Below are 22,919 nucleotides of genomic sequence, written 5' to 3' on the forward strand. Positions count from 1 at the left end.
CATTATCAAAGTCATATGAACTTTGACCTACTGACCCAAAAAAACAACAGGTCATTTACTGACCACAGATTATCATATAAGATCAAAATGTTCTCCATTAGCTGTCAGATTGGAAACCAAAGATCTACTGATTAAATGTCCTCATAACATGTGCAAAACATTATAACACCTTTTCATTGAAAGCAGACATAATTTATCGTTACAAACTCTGTTCTTTCATGTAAGCGTAACAGTGGGTTAAAGTGAAATTACTGCATAGTGAACTGATAACTATGATAAGTTAGAAAACCATGTATCAGAACATGTTACAAAGTAAACAGAAAAGTGACAAATGTATGTTTTAGTTCAAACAATCCCAGACAAATAAAGTAAATGTTCTATTATGTCAGATGAAAATATCAATTTGAGGAATGTTTCTAATATGTAGTATATAAAATAATTTTCCACTTTTTGCTGTTGATTTCAGACCCAGCAATGTTGAAATGAGCCGCGCCATGAGAAAACCAACATAGTGGCTTTGCGACCAGCATGGATCCACCAGCCTGCGCATCCGCGCAGTCTGGTCAGGATCCATGCTGTTCGCTTTCAAAGCCTACTGCAATTAGAGAAACTGTTAGCGAACAGCATGGATCCTGACCAGACTGCATATTAGAAACATAAAACAATATCAGATATAGATATTAGAGTTGATAAAAACTTGCTCAGCAACAAGGGCGTGAAACAGTTTCTGATGTCAAAACCAAGGTCAATGTCATTTACCTAGATATTCAGTTTTAGAAAAAAAAATCACAAAGCTGCCCATTTATACAAAAAAACAAGAGGACCATGATGGTCCTGAATCGCTCACCTCTTCCCACATGACCCAGTTTTGAGTATGAAGTGGTTTTTTCTATTATTTGACATAGTGACCTAGTTTTTGAGCTCATGTGACCCAGTTTTGAACTTGACCTAGATATTATCAAGATAAAAATTCTGACCAATTTTCATGAAGATCCATTGAAAAATATGGTCTCTAGAGAGGTCACAAGGTTTTTCTATTTCAAGACCTACTGACCTAGTTTTTGATCGCAGTTGACCCAGTTTCAAACTTGACCTATATATCATCAAGATAAACATTCAGACCAACTTTCATACAGATCCCATGAAAAATATGACCTTTAGAGAGGTCACAAGGTTTTTCTATTATTTGACCTACTGACCTAGTTTTTGATGGCACGTAACCCACTTTTGAGCTTGACCTAGATATCATCAAGATGAACATTTAGACCAACTTTCATACAGATCCAATGAAAAATATGGCCTCTAGAGAGGTCACAAGGTTTTTCTATTATTTGACCTACTGACCTAGTTTTTGAGCTCATGTGACCCAGTTTTGAACTTGACCTAGATATTATCAAGATAAAAATTCTGACCAATTTTCATGAAGATCCATTGAAAAATATGGTCTCTAGAGAGGTCACAAGGTTTTTCTATTTCAAGACCTACTGACCTAGTTTTTGACCGCACGTGACCCAGTTTCAAACTTGACCTAGATATCATCAAGATGAACATTTAGACCAACTTTCATACAGATCCAATGAAAAATATGGCCTCTAGAGAGGTCACAAGGTTTTTCTATTATTTGACCTACTGACCTAGTTTTTGAGCTCATGTGACCCAGTTTTGAACTTGACCTAGATATCATCAAGGTGAAAATTCTGACCAATTTTCATGAAGATCTTGTGAAATATATGGCCTCTAGAGAGGTCACAAGGTTTTTCTATTTTTAGACCTACTGACCTAGTTTTTGAAGGCACGTGACCCAGTTTCGAACTTGACCTAGATATCATCAAGGTGAACATTCTGACCAATTTTCATGAAGATCTTGTGAAATATATGGCCTCTAGAGAGGTCACAAGGTTTTTCTATTTTTAGACCTACTGACCTTGTTTTTGACGGCAAGTGACCCAGTTTCCAACTTGACCTAGATATCATCAAGATGAACATTCTGACCAACTTTCATAAAGATCCCACAAAAAATGTGACCTCTAGAGTGGTCACAAGCTAAAGTTTACGGACGGACGGACGGACGCACGGATGGACGGACGACGGACGCTGCGTGATCACAAAAGCTCACCTTGTCACTATGTGACAGGTGAGCTAAAAAGTTAATTATATCTGAGATTTGATAGTAAGCAGTGATCGATAATACCACAACCTTGGTGTTTTAAATCGGTTTATTCATATCCACAATTCAGGCCATAAGCTTACTTTTCCCACTTTATACAAATGGTCATACCTCAAACTGCATTTTTAGGTGAAGCTCAAAAGACCCAACAACATTCCATGAGCAAATAAACTTTGCTTTGCTTTTTTAGTCATTTTTTCTGAACAATCTGGTATACACTGTATGCAAGAACAACTGTCTATGCCACATAAAATTCCGAAACAAAAATTCACTTGAGGTGAAGTATCCAAATCTTGTTACTTGAGCCATAAAAGAGAAAATGACTTGACAGTACTTACCTTTTTGAGCCAGTTCAACATACCAACATCTTGAAGACTTGCGTTACATCCCAGTTTCTTCCTCTTTAAGCCTTAAATCAACACAAACTTTTCATTATTATGACAGCTAATAATAGATAGATCCGATTTTTCTGATAAGGAATGCCCCCCTTGGATATTGTTGCTATGTCTCACAAGCTTTCTCCAAAATGGCGGATACACATGATACTGCTATGACGGATTCTCTTTTATAAAGTATCTAAATCTTCTACTCATTACTGTAAAAAGATCAAAAACCTGTTGGATCAAGTGTTAAATGAATCATTTAATAAATATAATTTAGGTTACATTAATTCCGTAAAGAAAAGTGATGAAATGTAGCTGTTAAATGTCGGTGCTAATAAGGTCTTCATAAATATGAAAGTCGTAGAATTTGATAAATTTGTTTATTTTGGGACTGCACAAAATGTTCACAGACTATTGGTATAAAGTATAATATATATAATAAAAAGAAATCATGATACAGTTGCATCCTTGCAAAGAGGAATATATCTATAAATAAATTAAAGTTGAATCTGTTGATTTCACTGCATAATACCTGCGCGTTGTAAATTCTATATGTTCGTGCATGATATGTCTGCTTTTACGCAACCGATATATGATGATTCAAAATTTCTTTCATTTCTATATTTGTGAATAAGTACCAGTATATTATTTAAAAGTGAATTAAAATCATTGTATTTTATTTTAATACATTGTAATTTCCTGGAGACTCGACTGATACTGTTAGCCACAACATCGTTATGTGTGGAAATTCTGCAATATTTGTGTATACCTTCTGAAGGAATGTCACGCGGTTTGAAAAAGTTAAAGTTTGGCAGTATGTATCACGGTTTCCGCCTGCTGCGAACGACAAAAGGAAGCAGATCGATTGTCACATTGGTGTTAATCACAAGTAGTGTGTGCCTGTTATCAGTTGTAATTGATAATAAATGTTTATACTGAAAAGAAGGAGTTACAAATCAGCAGGTGTTAACATTTTTCAATATGCGACACATTTATTCATGTCATTAATTAAATTGTCTTATTATCTGATCAGTCACTGCTACATACTGACATAATTCTTACAAGCTGTACACAATGATATTTATGGACATCTAAGTGGTTATTAAATAAAGAAGCCATACGATCATTTAACACATGTTAATTCTATATTCATTGAGATTTGTATTTTGAGAACAAGAAAGTTAAGAAATACATGTCTTTACATCGTTACGGAATTTTATGCTCATTGCAATATTAAAACACTCGTGCACTCGCACAAACACACTCACAGACATTATTCCGAAATATATACATAGCAAGTTGGAGAAAAGATGCAGAAACACCTTCGTCCGAATGTATGCTGATTCCCATGAAAAAATACATATTTATATCTATAAAAATAGATTATCAGAACATCAACTTATGTTAGTTAGGCGTTATTGTTGTATGGCTCCTCTTGTAACTGGCTACAAGTTTTTTTTTTCTAATTGTGGTAACACAACCAACATCATTTTCATAACAATCTTTCTTCGTTTCAGTTGGTTCACGCACCATCTGCAACATTAAATAAGGCAAGAAACTTGAATAACGCATTCAAAATTACTTCTGATATTCTTAAGGAGAAAAACAAAAAATCCATTCACAGAATATCTAGCTTTTAAATTCTTACACAATCTGTTGAGTGTTGCTGAAACTAATAATGATAACGCATTCGACATTACTTCTGACATTAGGAGAGAAGCAAAAATCAGTTCACAAATATTTAGCATTAAAATTCTTATACAAAATGTGTAGAGAGTGGCCGAAATTTGGAGATCGCTGTTCACATGTATGCTTTATTTGCCTTAAAGAATTTCGTTTTCTCGAGTGAAACATCAAAAGAAAATCCTGTAACACCTGTCCAAGAACAAATTAAACAAGAGGACCATGATGGTCCTGAATCGCTCACCTCTTCCCACATGATCCAGTTTAGAGTATGATGTCGTTATATCTATTATTTGACATAGTGACCTTGTTTTTGAGCTCATGTGACCCAGTTTTGAACTTGACCTAGATATTATAATGATAAAAATTCTGACCAATTTTCATGAAGATCCATTGAAAAATATGGTCTCTAGAGAGGTCACAAGGTTTTTCTATTATTTGACCTATTGACCTAGTTTTTTAAGGCATGTGACCAAGTTTCAAACTTGACCTAGATATCATCAAGGTGAACATTCTGACCAATTTTCATGAAGATCCATTCAAGGGTATGGCCTCTAGAGAGGTCACAAGGTTTTTCTATTTCAAGACCTACTGACCTAGTTTTTGATCGCAGTTGACCCAGTTTCAAACTTGACCTAGATATCATCAAGATAAACATTCAGAACAACTTTCATACAGATCCAATGAAAAATATGGCCTCTAGAGAGGTCACAACGTTTTTTCATTATTTGACCTACTGACCTACTTTTTGATGGCACGTGACCCAGTTTCGAACTTGACTTAGATATCATCAAGGTGAACATTCTGACCAATTTTTATGGAGATTCATTCACAAGTATGGCCTCTAGAGAGGTCACAAGGTTTTTCTATTTTTAGACCTACTGACCTAGTTTTTGACCGCACATGATCCTGTTTCGAATTTGACCTAGATATCATCAAGATGAACATTCAGACCAACTTTCATGAAGATCCATTGAAAAATATGGCCTTTAGAGAGGTCACAAGGTTTTTCTATTATTTGGCCTACTGACCTAGTTTTTGATGGCACGTGACCCACTTTCAAACTTGACCTAGATATCATCAAGATGAACATTCAGACCAACTTTCATACAGATCCCATGGAAAATATGGCCTCTAGTTAGGTCACAAGGTTTTTCTATTATTTGACCTACTGACCTAGTTTTTGATATTTGTGACCCACTTTCAAACTTGACTTAAATATCATCAAGGTGAACATTCTGACAAATTTTCATGAAGATTTCATGAAATATATGGCCTCTAGAGAGGTCACAAGGTTTTTCTATTTTTAGATCTACTGACCTTGTTTTTGACCGCATGTGACCCAGTTTCGAACCTGACCTAGATATCATCAAGATGAACATTCAGACCAACTTTCACACAGATCCCATGAAAAATATGGCCTTTAGAGAGGTCACAAGGTTTTTCTATTATTTGACCTACTGACCTAGTTTTTGAAGGCATGTGACCCAGTTTCGAACTTGACCTAGATATCATCAAGGTGAACGTTCTGACCAATTTTCATGAAGATCTTGTGAAATATATGGCCTCTAGAAAGGTCACAAGGTTTTTCTATTTTTAGACCTACTGACCTAGTTTTTGACGGCACGTGACCCAGTTTCGAACCTGACCTAGATATCATCAAGATGAACATTCAGACCAACTTTCATACAGATCCCATGAAAAATATGGCCTTTAGAGAGGTCACAATGTTTTTCTATTATTTGACCTACTGACCTAGTTTTTGAAGGCATGTGACCCAGTTTCGAACCTGACCTAGATATCATCAAGGTGAACGTTCTGACCAATTTTCATGAAGATCTTGTGAAATATATGGCCTCTAGAGAGGTCACAAGGTTTTTCTATTTTTAGACCTACTGACCTAGTTTTTGATGGCATGTGACCCAGTTTCGAACTTGACCTAGATATCATCAAGGTGAACATTCTGACCAACTTTCATAAAGATTCCATGAAAAATGTGACCTCTAGAGTGGTCACAAGCCAAAGTTTATGGACGCACGCACGGACGGACGACGGACACCGCGCGATCACAAAAGCTCACCTTGTCACTTTGTGACAGGTGAGCTAAAAATAGCTGTAATTTCTTGAAATGATACACTTGATAAATGAACATGCTACATCGGTTTTCGCAATTATTTATTACATGTGGTCACTTCTTTTCTTATTTCTAGATGTCATATTTACATTTTATATGTAAAGCATCTCGAGAACGTAACAGAATGCTGTTTTTATTTAGAACTTTACAGTCTGTAGGTACTTAGTTATGGTAAGCTTGTGAGACACAATGGCGCCTTTGCAACAAAGTCTACAGATCGACGGAAAACGCTTTATCTTATTGGCCAATATTATTGGTTTGATTGACAGATCGGATCCATGCATTATACTAAGTCTAGTAACATTAAAATTCAACCATAAGAAATTGTATTAGAGGTACAAATACCCCCTAAATGGTCAAGGATTTTGCGGGTGAAATACCATCTAATTATATGAAACCTCAGAGTTCTTGGCCTGATGTAGATTATGATGTAGTTCCAGGTAACTTTTTCTTGTTTTATTGGGTTTAACCTCACACTGACACAATTATAGGTCATATGGTGACTTTCTAGCTTATCATGGTGGAGGAAGACCCCAGGTGCCCCTCCATGTATTATTTCATCACCAGCGGGCACCTGGGTAGAACTACCGACCTTCCGCATCCAGGTAACTGACAGCAATATCCACTTACCTAGACTCAGTTCATGGTCTCAGGTAACAAATGTAATATCTGCATCCAGTTAATTGACAGCAATATCCACTTACCTATACTCAGTTCATGGTCTCAGGTAACTAATGTAATATCCGCATCCAGTTAATTGACAGCAATATCCACTTATCTAGACTCAGTTCATGGTCTCAGGTAACTAACGTAATATCCGCATCCAGGTAACTGACAACAATATCCACTTATCTAGACTCAGTTCATGGTCTCAGGTAACTAATGTAATATCCGCATCCAGTTAATTGACAGCAATATCCACTTATCTAGACTCAGTTCATGGTCTCAGGTAACTAATGTAATATCCGCATCCAGGTAACTGACAACAATATCCACTTATCTAGACTCAGTTCATGGTCTCAGGTAACTAACGTAATATCCGCATCCAGGTAACTGACAGCAATATCCACTTACCTAGACTCAGTTCATGGTCTCAGGTAACTAATGTAATATCCGCATCTAGTTAATTGACAGCAATATCCACTTATCTAGACTCAGTTCATGGTCTCAGGTAACTAACGTAATATCCGCATCCAGGTAACTGACAACAATATCCACTTATCTAGACTCAGTTCATGGTCTCAGGTAACTAATGTAATATCCGCATCCAGGTAACTGACAACAATATCCACTTATCTAGACTCAGTTCATGGTCTCAGGTAACTAATGTAATATCCGCATCCAGGTAACTGACAACAATATCCACTTATCTAGACTCAGTTCATGGTCTCAGGTAACTAATGTAATATCCGCATCCAGGTAACTGACAACAATATCCACTTATCTAGACTCAGTTCATGGTCTCAGGTAACTAATGTAATATCCGCATCCAGGTAACTGACAACAATATCCACTTATCTAGACTCAGTTCATGGTCTCAGGTAACTAATGTAATATCCGCATCCAGTTAACTGACAACAATATCCACTTATCTAGACTCAGTTCATGGTCTCAGGTAACTAATGTAATATCCGCATCCAGTTAACTGACAACAATATCCACTTATCTAGACTCAGTTCATGGTCTCAGGTAACTAACGTAATATCCGCATCCAGGTAACTGACAACAATATCCACTTATCTAGACTCAGTTCATGGTCTCAGGTAACTAACGTAATATCCGCATCCAGGTAACTGACAACAATATCCACTTATCTAGACTCAGTTCATGGTCTCAGGTAACTAACGTAATATCCGCATCCAGGTAACTGACAACAATATCCACTTATCTAGACTCAGTTCATGGTCTCAGGTAACTAATGTAATATCCGCATCCAGGTAACTGACAACAATATCCACTTATCTAGACTCAGTTCATGGTCTCAGGTAACTAATGTAATATCGGCATCCAGTTAACTGACAACAATATCCACTTATCTAGACTCAGTTCATGGTCTCAGGTAACTAACGTAATATCCGCATCCAGGTAACTGACAACAATATCCACTTACCTAGACTCAGTTCATGGTCTCAGGTAACTAATGTAATATCCGCATCCAGTTAACTGACAGCAATATCCACTTACCTAGACTCAGTTCATGGTTTCAGGCAACTAATACAATATCTGCATCCTCGTAACTGACAGCAATATTTACTTAACCTAGACTCAGTTCATGGTCTCAGGTAACTAACGTAATATCCGCATCCAGTTAATTGACAGCAATATCCACTTACCTAGACTCAGTTCATGGTTTCAGGTAACTAATGCAATATCCGCATCCAGGTAACTGACAGCAATATTTACTTAACCTAGACACAGTTCATGGTTTCAGGTAACTAATGTAATATCCAGTTCCAGGTAAATGATTGTAATATCTGCTTACCTAGATGCAGTTGTAATATCCGCTTACCTAGATGCAGTTGTAATATCCGCTTACCTAGATGCAGTTGTAATATCCGCTTACCTAGATGCAGTTGTAATATCTGCTTACCTAGATGCAGTTGTAATATCTGCTTACCTAGATGCAGTTGTAATATCCGCTTACCTAGATGCAGTTGTAATATCCACCTACCTAGATGCAGTTGTAATATCTGCTTACCTAGATGCAGTTGTAATATCCACCTACCTAGATGCAGTTGTAATATCCACTTAAGCCCCCCAAAAAAATTCTTTGTTTCCGGTAACATGCTCAAAAAAATTAGGGTAGGTAGGTCGGAATTTTTTTTTTTTTTGGAATTTTTTTTTATTGAGACTTTTCAGAAATTATTTTTATGTCAAAAAATGAATATAAATAAGGGAGTTATGCCTTTAGAGTATCAGTAAGTTGATTTCTAACATCACTGACCAAGTTTAAAGCATAAAAAGTGAAGTTTTGCAACTTTTTGTTAAAAAGTTGAAAAAAATATTCTCCAAGGCCATGAAAACATTTAGGGCCGGGCCAAAAATTTAGGGTAGGTCAGGATACCGGAAACAAACAATTTTTTTTTTACGCCTTACCTAGATGCAGTTGTAATATCCTCTTACCTAGATGCAGTTTCATGTAACTGACTGTAAGTCGAAGTATCGCTGACTTGTCCAGTCTTCGGTGGGCATATTTAATGATGGGAATCTCCTCGGCCAACTGAGTGATCAAACCGTTCAAACGGTCACGGCGTAACTTCTCTCCCACCTTCCTCGATAACCTGAAATAAATATAGAATTTAGCCAGCCAATCATGAGGCAATGTATGCATCAGCTTGTACTGAGGCTTATTCCTTTAGAGAAAGTCTGGGTAAAATTCAAGCTACTCTTTTTCTGAAATAGTGTGCATTTTCATGCGTAATTTGTTTTATGAAGTATTTCACAAAAGAACAATGAAAAGAATCAGTAAGGGGATACTAATGAAGAAATAAATGGAAACCTTTTGCAGGATTTTATTGACACTGTTAATACTGTAGTATTCAGTTACTGTGGTAAACAGATATCTAAGAATTTTAGTCCTTTTCTTACAAAGCTAGTGGCATTATCAATATTAACAAATACAGTATTCACCTTTGACAGTTCTTAAATTCTTAAGAAGAAATCATACCTACTAACATTTTAGACAATGGCTGCTTTCCCCCAAATTCAGGCAATAGTCAAGACTTACTTGACATTGCATGACTTTCCCCAAAATTTGAGAATCAGTCCAGACTTACAAGGCAGTGCATGATTTTCCCCAAAACTTGAGAATCAGTCCAGACTTAAATGGCAGTGCATGATTTTCTCCAAAACTTGAGAATCAGTCCAGACTTAAATGGCAGTGCATGATTTTCTGCAAAATTTGAGAACCAATCCAGACTTAATGGTAGCGCATGATTCTCTCCAAAATTTGAGAACCAGTCCAGACTTAATGGCAGCGCATGATTTTCTCCAAAACTTGAGAATCAGTCCAGACTTACTTGACAACGCATGATTTTCCCAAAAATTGAGAATCAGCCCAGACTTATAATGGCAGCACATGAATTTCTCCAAAACTTGAGAATCAGTCCAGACTTACATGGCAGCGCATGATTTTCTCCAAAACTTGAGAATCAGTCCAGACTTACATGGCAGCGCACGATTTTCTCCAAAACTTGAGAATCAGTCCAGACTTACATGGCAGCGCATGATTTTCTCCAAACCTTGAGAATCAGTCCAGACTTACATGGCAGCACACGATTTTCTCCAAAACTTGAGAATCAGTCCAGACTTACATGGCAGCGCATGAATTTTTGCAAATTCAGGAAACAGCCAAGACTTTCTTGACAAACCATGATTTTCCCCAGAAATTGAGAATCAATACAGACTTATCTGACAAAGCTTTGTTTTCCTGAATTTCAGGGAACAGTCCAGACATACTTGACAAAGCTTTGTTTTCCCCAAATACAGGGAACAGTCCAGACATACATCACAGGGCATGCATTTTTCCCACTTTGGGAAAAAGTCCAGACATATCTGGCACTGCATAGTTTTTCCCAACAAGAGGGTCATGATGACCCTGGATTGCTCACCTGAGTAATATGAGCTACATGTTTCAAAAGCCAAACTGATGCTAAAATATTAAGAAAGTAGGTCAGTAGGTCAAATTATGGTCACTGAAAGTCAGTTTTAAGATCGGTGTGCAAAACTGTACATGTCATCCATATTTCAAGGCTGTATCTTAACAAGAGGGCCATGATGGCCCTATATCGCTCACCTGTAATCATTGCACTTAAGGACAAGTCTTCAAGGTCAAAAGATCATAATAAAAATCAATCAAAAGAATTATGAGAAAATATAGATTAAATTTTCTTAAAGTAACTTTAAAAACAAGATTTGAAAACTTTTTGTAGAGGTCCACTAGGCAATGCTACATGTCAAATATCTAAGCTCTAGGCCTTCTGGTTTATTTTTAGAAAATTTTGAAGATTTTTCTATGTACAATCAAGTAACCCCATGGGGCGGGGTCAATTTGACCCCAGGGGTCATGATTTGAATAAATTTTGTAAAAGTCTACTAGGCAATGCTACATGTCACATATCTAAGATCTAGGCCTTCTGGTTTATTTTTAGGATTTTTTTTAAAGATTTTCCTATGTAAAATCAAGTGGCCCCTAGGGTGGAGTCAATTTTGACCCCGGGGGACATGATTTGAACAAAAATTGAAGAGGTCCATTAGGCAATGCTACAAGTCAAATATCTAGGCTCTAGGCCTTCTGGTTTATTTTTAGAAAATTTTTGAAGATTTTTCTATGTAAAATCAAATGACCCCTGGGGCGGGGTCAATTTTGACCCAGGGGGTCATGATATGAACAAATCTTGTAGAAGTCCAATAGGTAATGCTACATGTGAAATATCTAAGCTCTAGGCCTTCTAGTTTATTTTTAGAAAATTTTTGAAGATTTTCCTATGTAAAATCAAGTGACCCCTAGGGCGGGGTCAATTTTGACCCCCGGGTCATAATTTGAACAACTTTAGTAGAGGTCTAATAGGCAATGCTACATGTCAAATATCTAAGCTCTAGGGCTTCTGGTTTTTGAGAAGAAGATTTTTTAATATATTCCTATGTAAAATCAAGTGACCCCTGGGGTGGGGTCAATTTTGACCCCCGGGGTCATGATTTGAACAAATTTAGTAGAGGTCCACTAGGCAATGCTTCACACCAAATATCTAAGCTCTAGGGCTTCTGGTTTTTGAGAAGAAGATTTTTTAAGTTTTTCCTTTTGGTTGCCATGGCAACCAGAGTTCTGCATGGAATTTAATTCTTTGAACAATTTTGAAAGGGGGCCACCCAAGGATCATTCCTGTGAAGTTTGGTGTAATTCTGCCCAGTGGTTTTCAAGAAGAAGATTTTTTTACAAATTGTTGACGGACGACGGACGACGTACGACAGACATCAAGCGGTCACAATAGCTCACCTTGTCACTTCGTGACAGGTGAGCTAAAAAATACAAGAAAGTAATACAGTAGGTCAAGGTCATAGTTAGGTGACCCTTATCACTTGGGGTCATCAGGTAATTATAATTAAACAGTCTAGGAAATACGATTTGATAATTTTTGAAGTATTTTTTCCTATATAACTCATGTAACAAGTGACCCCCAGGGCGGGGCCTCTTTTCACCCCAGGGGCATAATTTGAACAGTCTTGTTAGAGATCCACTAGGCAATGCTACATACCAAATATCAAAGGCCTAGGCCATGAACTTTCAGACAAGAAGACTTTTAAAATGTTTTCCTACATAAGTCTATGTAAAACTTGGGACCCCCAGGGAAGGGCCTCTTTTCACCCCAGGGAAATAATTTGATTTTTGAACACTTATGGTAGAGAACCACTAGGCAATGCAACGTAACAAATATCAAAAGCCTAGGCCTTGCAGTTTCAGGCAAGAAGATTTTAAAAGTTTTTTCCTATATAAGTCTATGTAAAACTTGGGACCCCCGGGGTGGGGCCTCTTTTAAGTTTAACCCCAGGGTAACAATCTGAACAATCTTGGTAGAGGACCACTAGGCAATGCTACATACCAGATATCAAAGGCCTAGGTCTTGTGTTCTCAGACAAGAAGATTTTTAAAGTTTTTTCCTATATAAGTCTATGTAAAACTTGGGACCCCCAGGGTTGGGCCTCTTTTCACCCAAGGGGCATAATTTGAACAATTTTCATAGAGGACCACTAGATGATGTCACATGCCAAATATCAAGGCTCTATGCCTTGCAGTTTTGGACAAGATTTTTAAAGTTTTTTCCTATATAAGTCTATGTAAAACTTGAGACCCCCGGGGAGGGGCCTATTTTCACCCCAGGGGCATAATTTGAACAATCTTCATAGAGAACCATTAGATGATGTCACATGCCAAATACTGAGGCTCTACGCTGAAGTTGCGGTTTTGGACAAGAAGATTTTTTAAGTTTTTCCTTTCGGTTGCCATGGCAACCAGAGTTCTGTGTGGAATTCATTTCTTTGAACAATTTTGAAAGGCGGCCACCCAAGGATCATTCCTGTGAAGTTTGGTTTAAATCTGCCCATTGGTTTTGAAGAAATTGTTGACGGACACACGACGCACGACATACGACTGACAACGGATATCGAGCGGTCACAAAAGCTCACCATGAGCCTTTGGCTCAGGTGAGCTAAAAATGAACAAACATAAGCAACTTACTTGGAAGCGCATGGTTTTTCTTCAACAACAGCATCATCATCATCATCATCCATTATTTCAACTACATCACTGATCAATTTTGTAAAATTTGTCTGAAAGTACCAAATAATTAAAATTGTGACAAATTGTGACAAATTGTTCGCCAACATATGATGCTACAAAAATAAACATATAAATAAATAAATAGATAAATAAAAATAAACAACAAATTGTCCAAACAATATGTGCTGTTACAAAAATATGTGACAAACTGTCCAATCATGAATCTTGCCGTCATTGCCTAAATTATCTTGCTAAGATGCTGGTAAATTTATAAAGAAGAATATTTGAAAAAATAGTCTTAATGCATGCCAAGAAAAAAAAATTGATTACTAAATGTGGAAAAAGAAATGTTTCAAAGAACTTTAGAAACACGGCAACCTTGAATCTCCTATTATGGAAGAAGTTCCAGAATTTGAAACCACCTGAAATTAATTCTCTGTATTTGTAACCATAATCTTTTCCCGATAAAACTGTCTTGAGAAAAATACCTGTGCTGTTTACAACAAAGAAACAACCTTGACTGACAAAATTAATTGAACTTCTCTGCAAGGTTCTATTAAAGTAATTATGATTATAGAAAATAGTATGACCATCATAGAGTCAAAATCCAGGTATCATTTAGAGCTCCAGATAAGATGTGTATCAGCAAAAATTATGCTTCGAAATAATGGATATACGCATGTCTGATAATTTTAAGCGTAAACAAACGTATAATTACAGAAACGCACGCAATGACTCGTCTGGATGTTTTACGTTACAGAGCAAGGTCGGCATTAATTCTCCCACATTGAACGCACTCAGTGCATACGTAAATCAAATAGCTGGGAATTAATATTGATGGAACGGTAGTGTATTTTAAAGCGGTGTCGATTTAAAATATCAACTTCCAGTGCGGAGTAAACAACAAAAATGTCTCTTTCTAAGAATGTAAAAACTGAACAAACACTCTACCCATTCTTTACACAAACAAAAATGATCCCCAAAACATAGTTAAAGGTGAAATTGAACTGCAAACAAATTCATGGGTGTTACACCCAATAAATATGTTATTATTAAAACTGATTTCTATTTTTTTTCTTTCACATTTACAAATTTTCAGGAGTAAAAATACTCCTAGTCAATTTTAGATTTTACCATTTTACTCATTCACAAAAATTATGATGAGTAAGTACTCATAGGCCCAAAAAAATTATCTGCAGCCCTGATCATCATTTAATATTAAAAAACAAAAAAGATATTCAAAGTCTACAAAAAAAATCCTTATCAGGTACAGGTATGTAAAAATACACCTTAAAATTGGAGGTACCGTCCATGTTGTACCACAGAAAAGTGGTCTCGGTTTTTCCCTACGGCCAATAATAAAAAAGTTTCAAAATTAACAATTTACAGTAACACAAAACGGAAGTAATTAAAAAAAAAATTATTGTAAGTACAAAAAAGAGATCTGCCAAATAAAAACAAGAGCACTGCAATGCAGAGCAATATACACAAAGCAAAGTCATATATGACCTTTGACCCTTAAGTGTGACCTTGACCTTGAAGCGAGTCATCCGGAACATGTGCTCTGCACATCGTTAAAATGTGGTGAACATTTCTGCCAAGTTTCTTTGAAATCCTTCCAGCAGTTCAAGAGTTACAGAGCGGACACGAAACAAACTGACATGACTTTTGACCCCTAAGTGTGACCTTGACCTTGAAGCAAGTCATCTGGAGCATGCGCTCTGCACGTCGTCTTGGTGTGGTGAACATTTGTGTCAAGTTTCTTTGAAATCCTTCAAGGGGTTCAAGAGTTACAGAGCGGACACGAAACAAAGTGATATGACCTTTGACTCCTAAGTGTGACCTTGACCTTGAAGCGAGACATCCAAAACATGCGCTCTGCACATCGATTCGGTGTGGTGAACATTTGTGTAAAGTTTCCTTGAAATCCTTCAAGGGGTTCAAGAGTTACAGAGCCGACACGAAATTGCTAACGGACAGACAGACGGACACCAGCGTCATAACATAATACGTCCCTTCGGGCGTATAAAAAACTGATTTAACAATGCGACAAAACAAAAGGACATGACTGTATATTCTCTATATTGCAATCCATTACTGGGACAAGTTTGATGACAAAAGATATCTTGAACTTTTAAAGTTACTGCAAGATCCTACTTATTTGACTGACAGACTGACCTACTGACAGATGGGCATGAGAGGTGGGGGAGGGGATGGGAGAAGAAAACAATAGGAACCATTCAGCATGACTGATGCTTGGGCAGCAAGATTCGAGGGTTAATACCTCAGATCAAGAATCTATTCTACATGCATAAAAAAGTTACTGATGAGTTAAGTTAAATAACCTTAAAATTCTCACAGTCATGTGTGACCTTAACCTTTGACCAAGGAGTCAAGAGTCCTGCAAATGATACAAGGCCTCTTTATGGTAAATTCTTGAGCCATGTTAATATTTTAATATCATTCCATGCGTTTCAACCTGGGTGTATTTGGTTTATCCAAAACAGAACCGTGATTCAGAATCATCATTCAGTGAGTCTTTCTCTTCATTTAAAAACATTGTGATTCTCATGTTTTGATTTCAAAAAATGGTCACAAACATGAAATATGCAGCGGCTACTGCAGCAACTTTTAATTTCCTTTAGTTCAAGACTTTGATAATTCAATACAATTAGATGCAGTAACTTTGTTGAAATTATTGTAAACTTTCCAGACTTTTCATGGAGCTTTTGAGCTGGATTCATTTCAAATTATCATTCAACTGATCTGCTATCATGTTTCCATTCCATTAACCCTTTCCCTGCTAAATTTCTATAATGAACTTGTCCATCTTTCAATTTGGACAGTACCAATAACTGCTAAAAGGGGTGTTTACCAAAAAGATACTGACTGAATGGCAAACAGTGCATATCTTGATCAGACTGCAAGGATGTGCAGGCTGATCATGATCTGCACTGGTCACAAAGGCTGAATCAATCGTGTCAAGTATGATAAGGGTTAAAATAAACCACTGAAACAGACACAGGATCTGAAATACAGTTCAAGACTGGTAAATTAAATGTGCCCCTGTAGCGGACTAATAGTTTTTCATCAAGTAAAGATTTATCATCCAACATAATGGTTGAAAAGCCAAACAAATTCTTCCCATCAAATGTATAGAAAAGATTGAAAATTTAGACAGACTTGAACAGAAGAACTGCTGAACTCTCTAAAATCCACTGACCAATTTTCATTAAGATTGGGCTAAAAATATGACCTCTAGAATGTTAACAGATAAATTGGTGACAATGGACACAGGATGATCACAATAGCTCACCTTGAGCACTTTGTGCTCAGGTGAGCTAATAATTTTTTTTTAAATCTGCCTTAAAGCTCTGGAATTGATAAAGAAATGGCAAGTGAAGCAAAACCTGAAGTAAAATCCAACATTATTAAACAGAAACAAAAATCTGCAGAATACCCATAAGGTAAGATATATGATCTCGACACTAAGACTAAAGGAACATGACAAATATTTCATAGGATTGGCATATTAACAGATATTTTAGGTAAGAATTAGCAGTTGTGAATCTGACGCAATTTCCTTATTGATTTATTAGAACATTTAAGGACAGAACAAAACTTTCCATTATTTTTGGTTCTCCAATAATTATTGCGTTACATGTATTCTTTTTTCGATTATTCATTTTCTAGAAAAAAAGATATCAAAAATTTGAACTGGTAAGAAAAACAATATGACCAATAAAGAATTCTGGCAAATAAAATATAATTTAACTAATGGCAAGTAAAATTAAACTAATGTAGAAAGCCATGCTTTGTTTACATGAGGAAATGGGCCAGCTGTGGTGACATATAAAGTGGGCTAATATATAAATGGAGGGATACATGTACAATAATTCCAAAATAAAGGATGTAGATAATAAATGTATATACAGTCTAACCCCTCCTAATGGTCACCCCTTCCCAACGGTCAGTCTGTGACGCACGCGTCGATTTGTACTCTATTTTATTACCCGCTTCGGCGGTCACCCCTCATCTGGGTCAGCGGTCAACGATTTTGCCTCCCGGCCACCGTATTTTCCCCTATCAGCGGCCAATCATTTTTATTTTCCAAAATCTCTGGACCGTTTGAGCACAAAGGACACATCCTAAAATATGCACACTTGTTTATTTAGCGACGGATTGTTTATTTCGCGACAGTTTGATAATAACTATAATTATCTGTACTTAAAATTAATGTTCAATAAGAGTGTTTTGCTACAAAAACACAATTTTTATTAATTGACCAATTAAATGTGAATATTTTTATATCAATTTAATTGTTTGTCGAAATGTGAGTCACTTTAATTAATTAATTAAGAGATTAACGAAGGTCGTACATAATTACGGTGCTTGTTTTACAAAGATCAGAAGGTCTTGGTGTGAAAAACAATCCGTACTTTTTATTGTATTTTCTCAAAAGTGTGGTTGGTTTTTGAAATAAGTGAATAAACATGTGAATGTATAAAATACCATTTCTCGCTGTCCATTTGTAAATACTTTCAGAACTATACTACATTTCATAGTGTTATAATTTACTGATTATTATCTCTTAGTGGGAATTCTATGTTAACATTAGGACTATTGGCCAGTTTTTCAACTATTAAGTAAAGACTTAAGCTCCGACTTAAGCCGTGTCGGATATATTTACAACGCTTAAGTCAGCACGTGAATAACTGGGCTCGACAAAAGTTAAACTTTCGATTGGATTTTTCTACTTTGAGCGGTGTCAGCAATGGCTTATCTTTCTATTGTTATTTTAAACCTGGGGCATAGGCGGTTTAAGAAAAGATGGAGGCGGAATATTTAGTTCCAGCATGAAGTTAAAGCAGAAATGTTGAGGAGGGAGGGAGTGATGCGGGACTGAGCAAACCCTTTCGTTATGTAAGACGATTTGGACTTTTGGGTAGATTTCGTTTCAGTAAAGCTAGTATTAGAGATGTTTTACTTTATAAAAAAAACTTAAACCAACGGCGACACCGACGCCGACGTTGGGGCGAGTGCAAAAGCTCTATTTTTGTTCGAAAAGTCGAGCTTAAAATGTAACAGATTCAACTCTTCAATTTTAACTTTTCTAAATTCGCTACGTTTGTACACGTTTCAAAATATACGTGCAAGCATAAATATATAAGTGCATGTAATTAATTATAATTACATGTAACACAAAAATATGTAGTTGACAGATATATGGATATGCACGTCTACATATATATGTCTCTTTTCAATGACATGTGGATTTTGAAATTCAGTGCAGTTTGAATACCTATACTATTAATTTAAATTTACAAATGCATTCCTAATTACAAGTGCATATTGCACGTGTTTTGTACATGGAAGGTGGAACATTTAGGAATAATGAAAACAATTAGACAGTGAGCAAACATAGGAATGCTTGTAGTCTTACCTTGAATTAAATTCACCTTTTCCCAGCAAATATTTTTTTTCATTCATTAGACTGGCGCTAGTGCTTTTATGTTTTAATGGGTCTTTGTATTTTTCTATGATTTCTATGAGAATTTCTTTTTCGAAAGTAGTAAATCACCAAGTAACACGTTTTATATATGTAAAAATACAGCGAAACGGTCCGATGACTGTATCTACATGTTCAAAGTGTGTGACCAAGGCTTATCTAACACATCGAAAATATACCCGCTGAGTATTAGTAAAAATCCGTTAGAAAACAAAGTTGTGCGATGGCTTAACTAATACAGTAAAATTCCTACTTACGACCACGCCGAAATTACGACCGCACCGCTAATACGACCGATTTTGCAAAGAACGGAATATTTCCTTCTTAAAACCAATGGTCATTTGTCCGAAAATGCAACCAGACCGCTAATCCACTAATGCGACCACCAATTTCAGAACTGTTTGATTTTTTCACACTTAATTAATCACCGCAATTACGACCACTCAAATTTTTCTGTATGTTACCGCGAATCGCCACGGGAATTAACACGTGCGACATCGTGTTAACACGTTAAGCGTGTACATTGTGTATTTATCCGTTAATTGCTAACAAGTCTTTTAAACCTGATCAAAACAACGTATCAAACTGTTTGATTGTCTGAAATTGTTATTTAAAGATGTTTGGTGTTTTACATCGCTATTTTAACATAAGAAATTGTTGAAATAATTAATTTGTTTGTAATTAGACGAATGCCCGCTGATCGAATTGACTGGATTAAAACGGATTTAATTAGATCTAAACGGTGTTTGTTGGTTATTATTAATGTAAATACGTTTGGGATTTCAGCAGAGAATGAAGTTTGAAAAGGTTTGATATTGTTGTAATTGTCTTTAATTTAACAAAATTCAAATCATTATCAGTTAAGTGTGTCCTTAATTAATACACAGTTTGATCCGTAATTCTTTAATTAACACAGTGATCAGGTATTTAAAGCTAATGAAATGCTTATCTTTATCAGTCTTCTTTAGTATCTGATACTAACATAGCCATGGAAAAACGAAAACCGAAAGAATTAAGTTTGAAAGAAAAAGTTGAACTACATCTAAATTGAACACTGTGTTTGCCATTATTGCATCTTGATTGTATTCCAATGTGTTATTATCTGCCAGACCTTCCCCGTATAGCCTTGTCCACTAATCAGACCAGACCGCTAATAAGAGCAGACCGCTAATAAGACCAGTTTTACAAAGAACCATGGGTGGTCTTAATAGCGGAATTCTACTGTACTGGTTTGAGCCTTTCTTACGTAGTGCTAGAGTTGAAAAACTGGCCATATGTCTTCTTAACGGAAGTGTATGACTTTGGATGAGCGTGTGGAGTGTCTCAAGTTACTTGAATCAGGAAAAAGTTCATGTGTAGTAGCTAGTGAATTAGGTGTAGGACGCACTCAGGTTCAGAACGTTTTGAAACGGAAACGTGAAATTCTAGATGAATACAAAAGTAATGGAAACTTAGATGTGAAACGTCCTAGGAGAGATATGGAGTTTGGTGATGTGAATGATCTAGTGTATCGCTGGTTTTTAGATGCTACAGCTCGGTTAGTGAATGTGTCCGGTTCCATTCATTCAGGAGAAAGCCAGGACGTTTGCTTGGACCCCAGATTTTAAGGGACATAACGATTCTTCAGGCGATCTATTGGATTAATTCATCTTGCCGGAAGAAGTTCAGGCTGAGACAATATAGAAGTGTTTTGCCAAGTGTGGTTTCTTTGAGTCAAACATCAATGGAGTTAATTGTGATAGTGTCAGTGGTGATAGTGATGAGTTTGACATTGATAAGATTGATGACGACTATCCATTGGCTGTATTGAAAATGTCAACAGAACTGTTTGGATGTGATTTCAGGTATTTGCTTGAGATAGATGGCAAATTCACAACATGCGACACTAACTTAGACAACTGGGACAGACCAGCCAGTGAAATTCTTAAGAACCTGAATGAAAATGAATGTGAAGAATGTGACAGTGACAAAGAGGAAAATGTTGAACAACACCAACCTAGTACGACTATTTCTACTAAGTGAATTTTCGCAGTTTCTTGAGAAAATGAGGGAATATGCATTAAATAGGAACCAGCCATCATTACTAGATAGAGTCATGGCCTTTGAGGACTTTTTTACTGGACATAAGGTTGAGGTGTCCGAGAAGCAAACTAAAATCAGTGACTTTTTTAAAGTTTGAAATGTAAATGGTAAACTGAAATACAAATGTACAAAGACAACAAAATAGGAAAACAGAACAGAAAAACAAACAAGAGCTGTCCGTAAGACAGCCAAGCTGGACTATTCGAAATATTGTCCCAGAAGCAGGAAAATATTACCCAAAATGTTAAATATCAAAAGAGTTTTAAGTTCAAAAGGGGACATAATTTGACCAAAATGCATATCAGAGTTATGGGACTTGATGCTATCAACTAGTTTTATAACCCCGAAGGCACATGTGAAGTTTCAATTCAATATCTGCATTAGCTTTGAAGATAGTAACTTGCATGTAAAACTTTAACCAGGATTTTCTTAGTCCAAAAGGGGGCATAATATGCCCAAAATACATGTCAGAGTTATGGAACTTGACCCAGTGAGGTTGGTAATTGATCTAGAAAAAGAAAAATTAAGTTTTAAATCTATATGCCTTTTGGTAATAGCTGTATGTACTTGCATGCAAAACTTTAACCAGGATTTTTTAAGTCCAAAAGGGGGCATAATTTGGCTAAAATGCAGGTCGGAGTTATGGGACCTGATGCTATCAACTAGTTTTATAACCCCGAAGACAGATATTAAGTTTCAATTAAATATCTGCATTAGTTTTGGAGATAGTAAATTGCATGTAAAACTTTAACCAGAATTTTCCAAATCCAAAAGGGGGCATAACTTGCTCAAAATACATGTCAGAGTTATGGACCTTGACCCAGTGAGGTTGGTAATTGACCTAGAAAAAGAAAAAGTAAGTTTCAAAGCTATATGCCTTTAAATGATAGCTGTTGCATGCCAAAACTTAACCAAGGTGTGATGGCGACGGCGATGGCGACGCCAGGGTGAGCAGAATAGCTAGACTATAATTCTTTTCTTTGAACAGTCAAACTAAAAATCAATGAACTCATTTAAAGAAAAAAGTTTACTGATAATATGCAAATTAATCAAGTGCACATGACATAGGCCTATTAAAATAATATTTGATAATCTTGTATTATTTTGCAACTTAATTATGCTTTTTCATGTTTGTATATATGCAATAAACTTATGAAAATGTTTTTTTATTATTTCTGAAATCTTATCTAAATTTGATGATGATGATGATGATGATGATTGATCTTGAAATCCAGCCACTGCTGTTGACCCCCCTGATCAGAGGTCACCCCTCTCGAGCAGCAAAGTTGGCTGTTTCCCTTGGCTGGCTGCTGAAGAGGGGTGGGTTAGGCTGTATGACATATTTATTCCTGAATGTTTATTACCGGACCCCTACCAGCAAATCCTAACCTTAGAAAGATCTTTTAATGTTGGGCAAATCAACACTTCACAGGTTTATCCAACTGTGAGTGTAAATCATAATATAAATTATTCAGTTGTCCAATCACATAGATGTATTGCTAGGAACCTTGGTCAGATAAACATTTTTTATTTGCGTTATCAAAATTAATAATTTTCATTATCAAGATGTAAGCATTGATATTATTAACAAAAGACTTGCTGGTCAGTATTCAAAACTATTGCCCACTGTTCCAAGGACACACAGCAAACAGTTTTGACTCTTGACAAGCAAACCATTCAACAAG

General features: G+C 36.3%; 1 protein-coding gene across 3 annotated transcripts in view; it reads right to left on the reverse strand.

Annotated features, from left to right (window-relative positions):
• Positions 1-22,919, reverse strand: part of LOC123557833 (hypoxia-inducible factor 1-alpha-like) — an 83,197-nt gene that overhangs the window by 35,524 nt on the left and 24,754 nt on the right. For all 3 annotated transcript variants that reach the window (XM_053544187.1, XM_053544189.1, XM_053544188.1), the window contains exons 2-4: positions 13,602-13,693; positions 9,491-9,648; positions 2,506-2,576 (exon numbers count right to left, since the gene is read on the reverse strand). In XM_053544187.1, the coding sequence (XP_053400162.1) occupies positions 2,506-2,576; positions 9,491-9,648; positions 13,602-13,654 (282 nt within the window). In that variant the 5' untranslated portion in view covers positions 13,655-13,693. The remainder of the gene's footprint in view (positions 1-2,505; positions 2,577-9,490; positions 9,649-13,601; positions 13,694-22,919) is intronic.

Source organism: Mercenaria mercenaria, chromosome 5, assembly GCF_021730395.1.
Source record: "Mercenaria mercenaria strain notata chromosome 5, MADL_Memer_1, whole genome shotgun sequence".
Classification (NCBI taxonomy): Eukaryota; Metazoa; Mollusca; class Bivalvia; order Venerida; family Veneridae; genus Mercenaria; species Mercenaria mercenaria.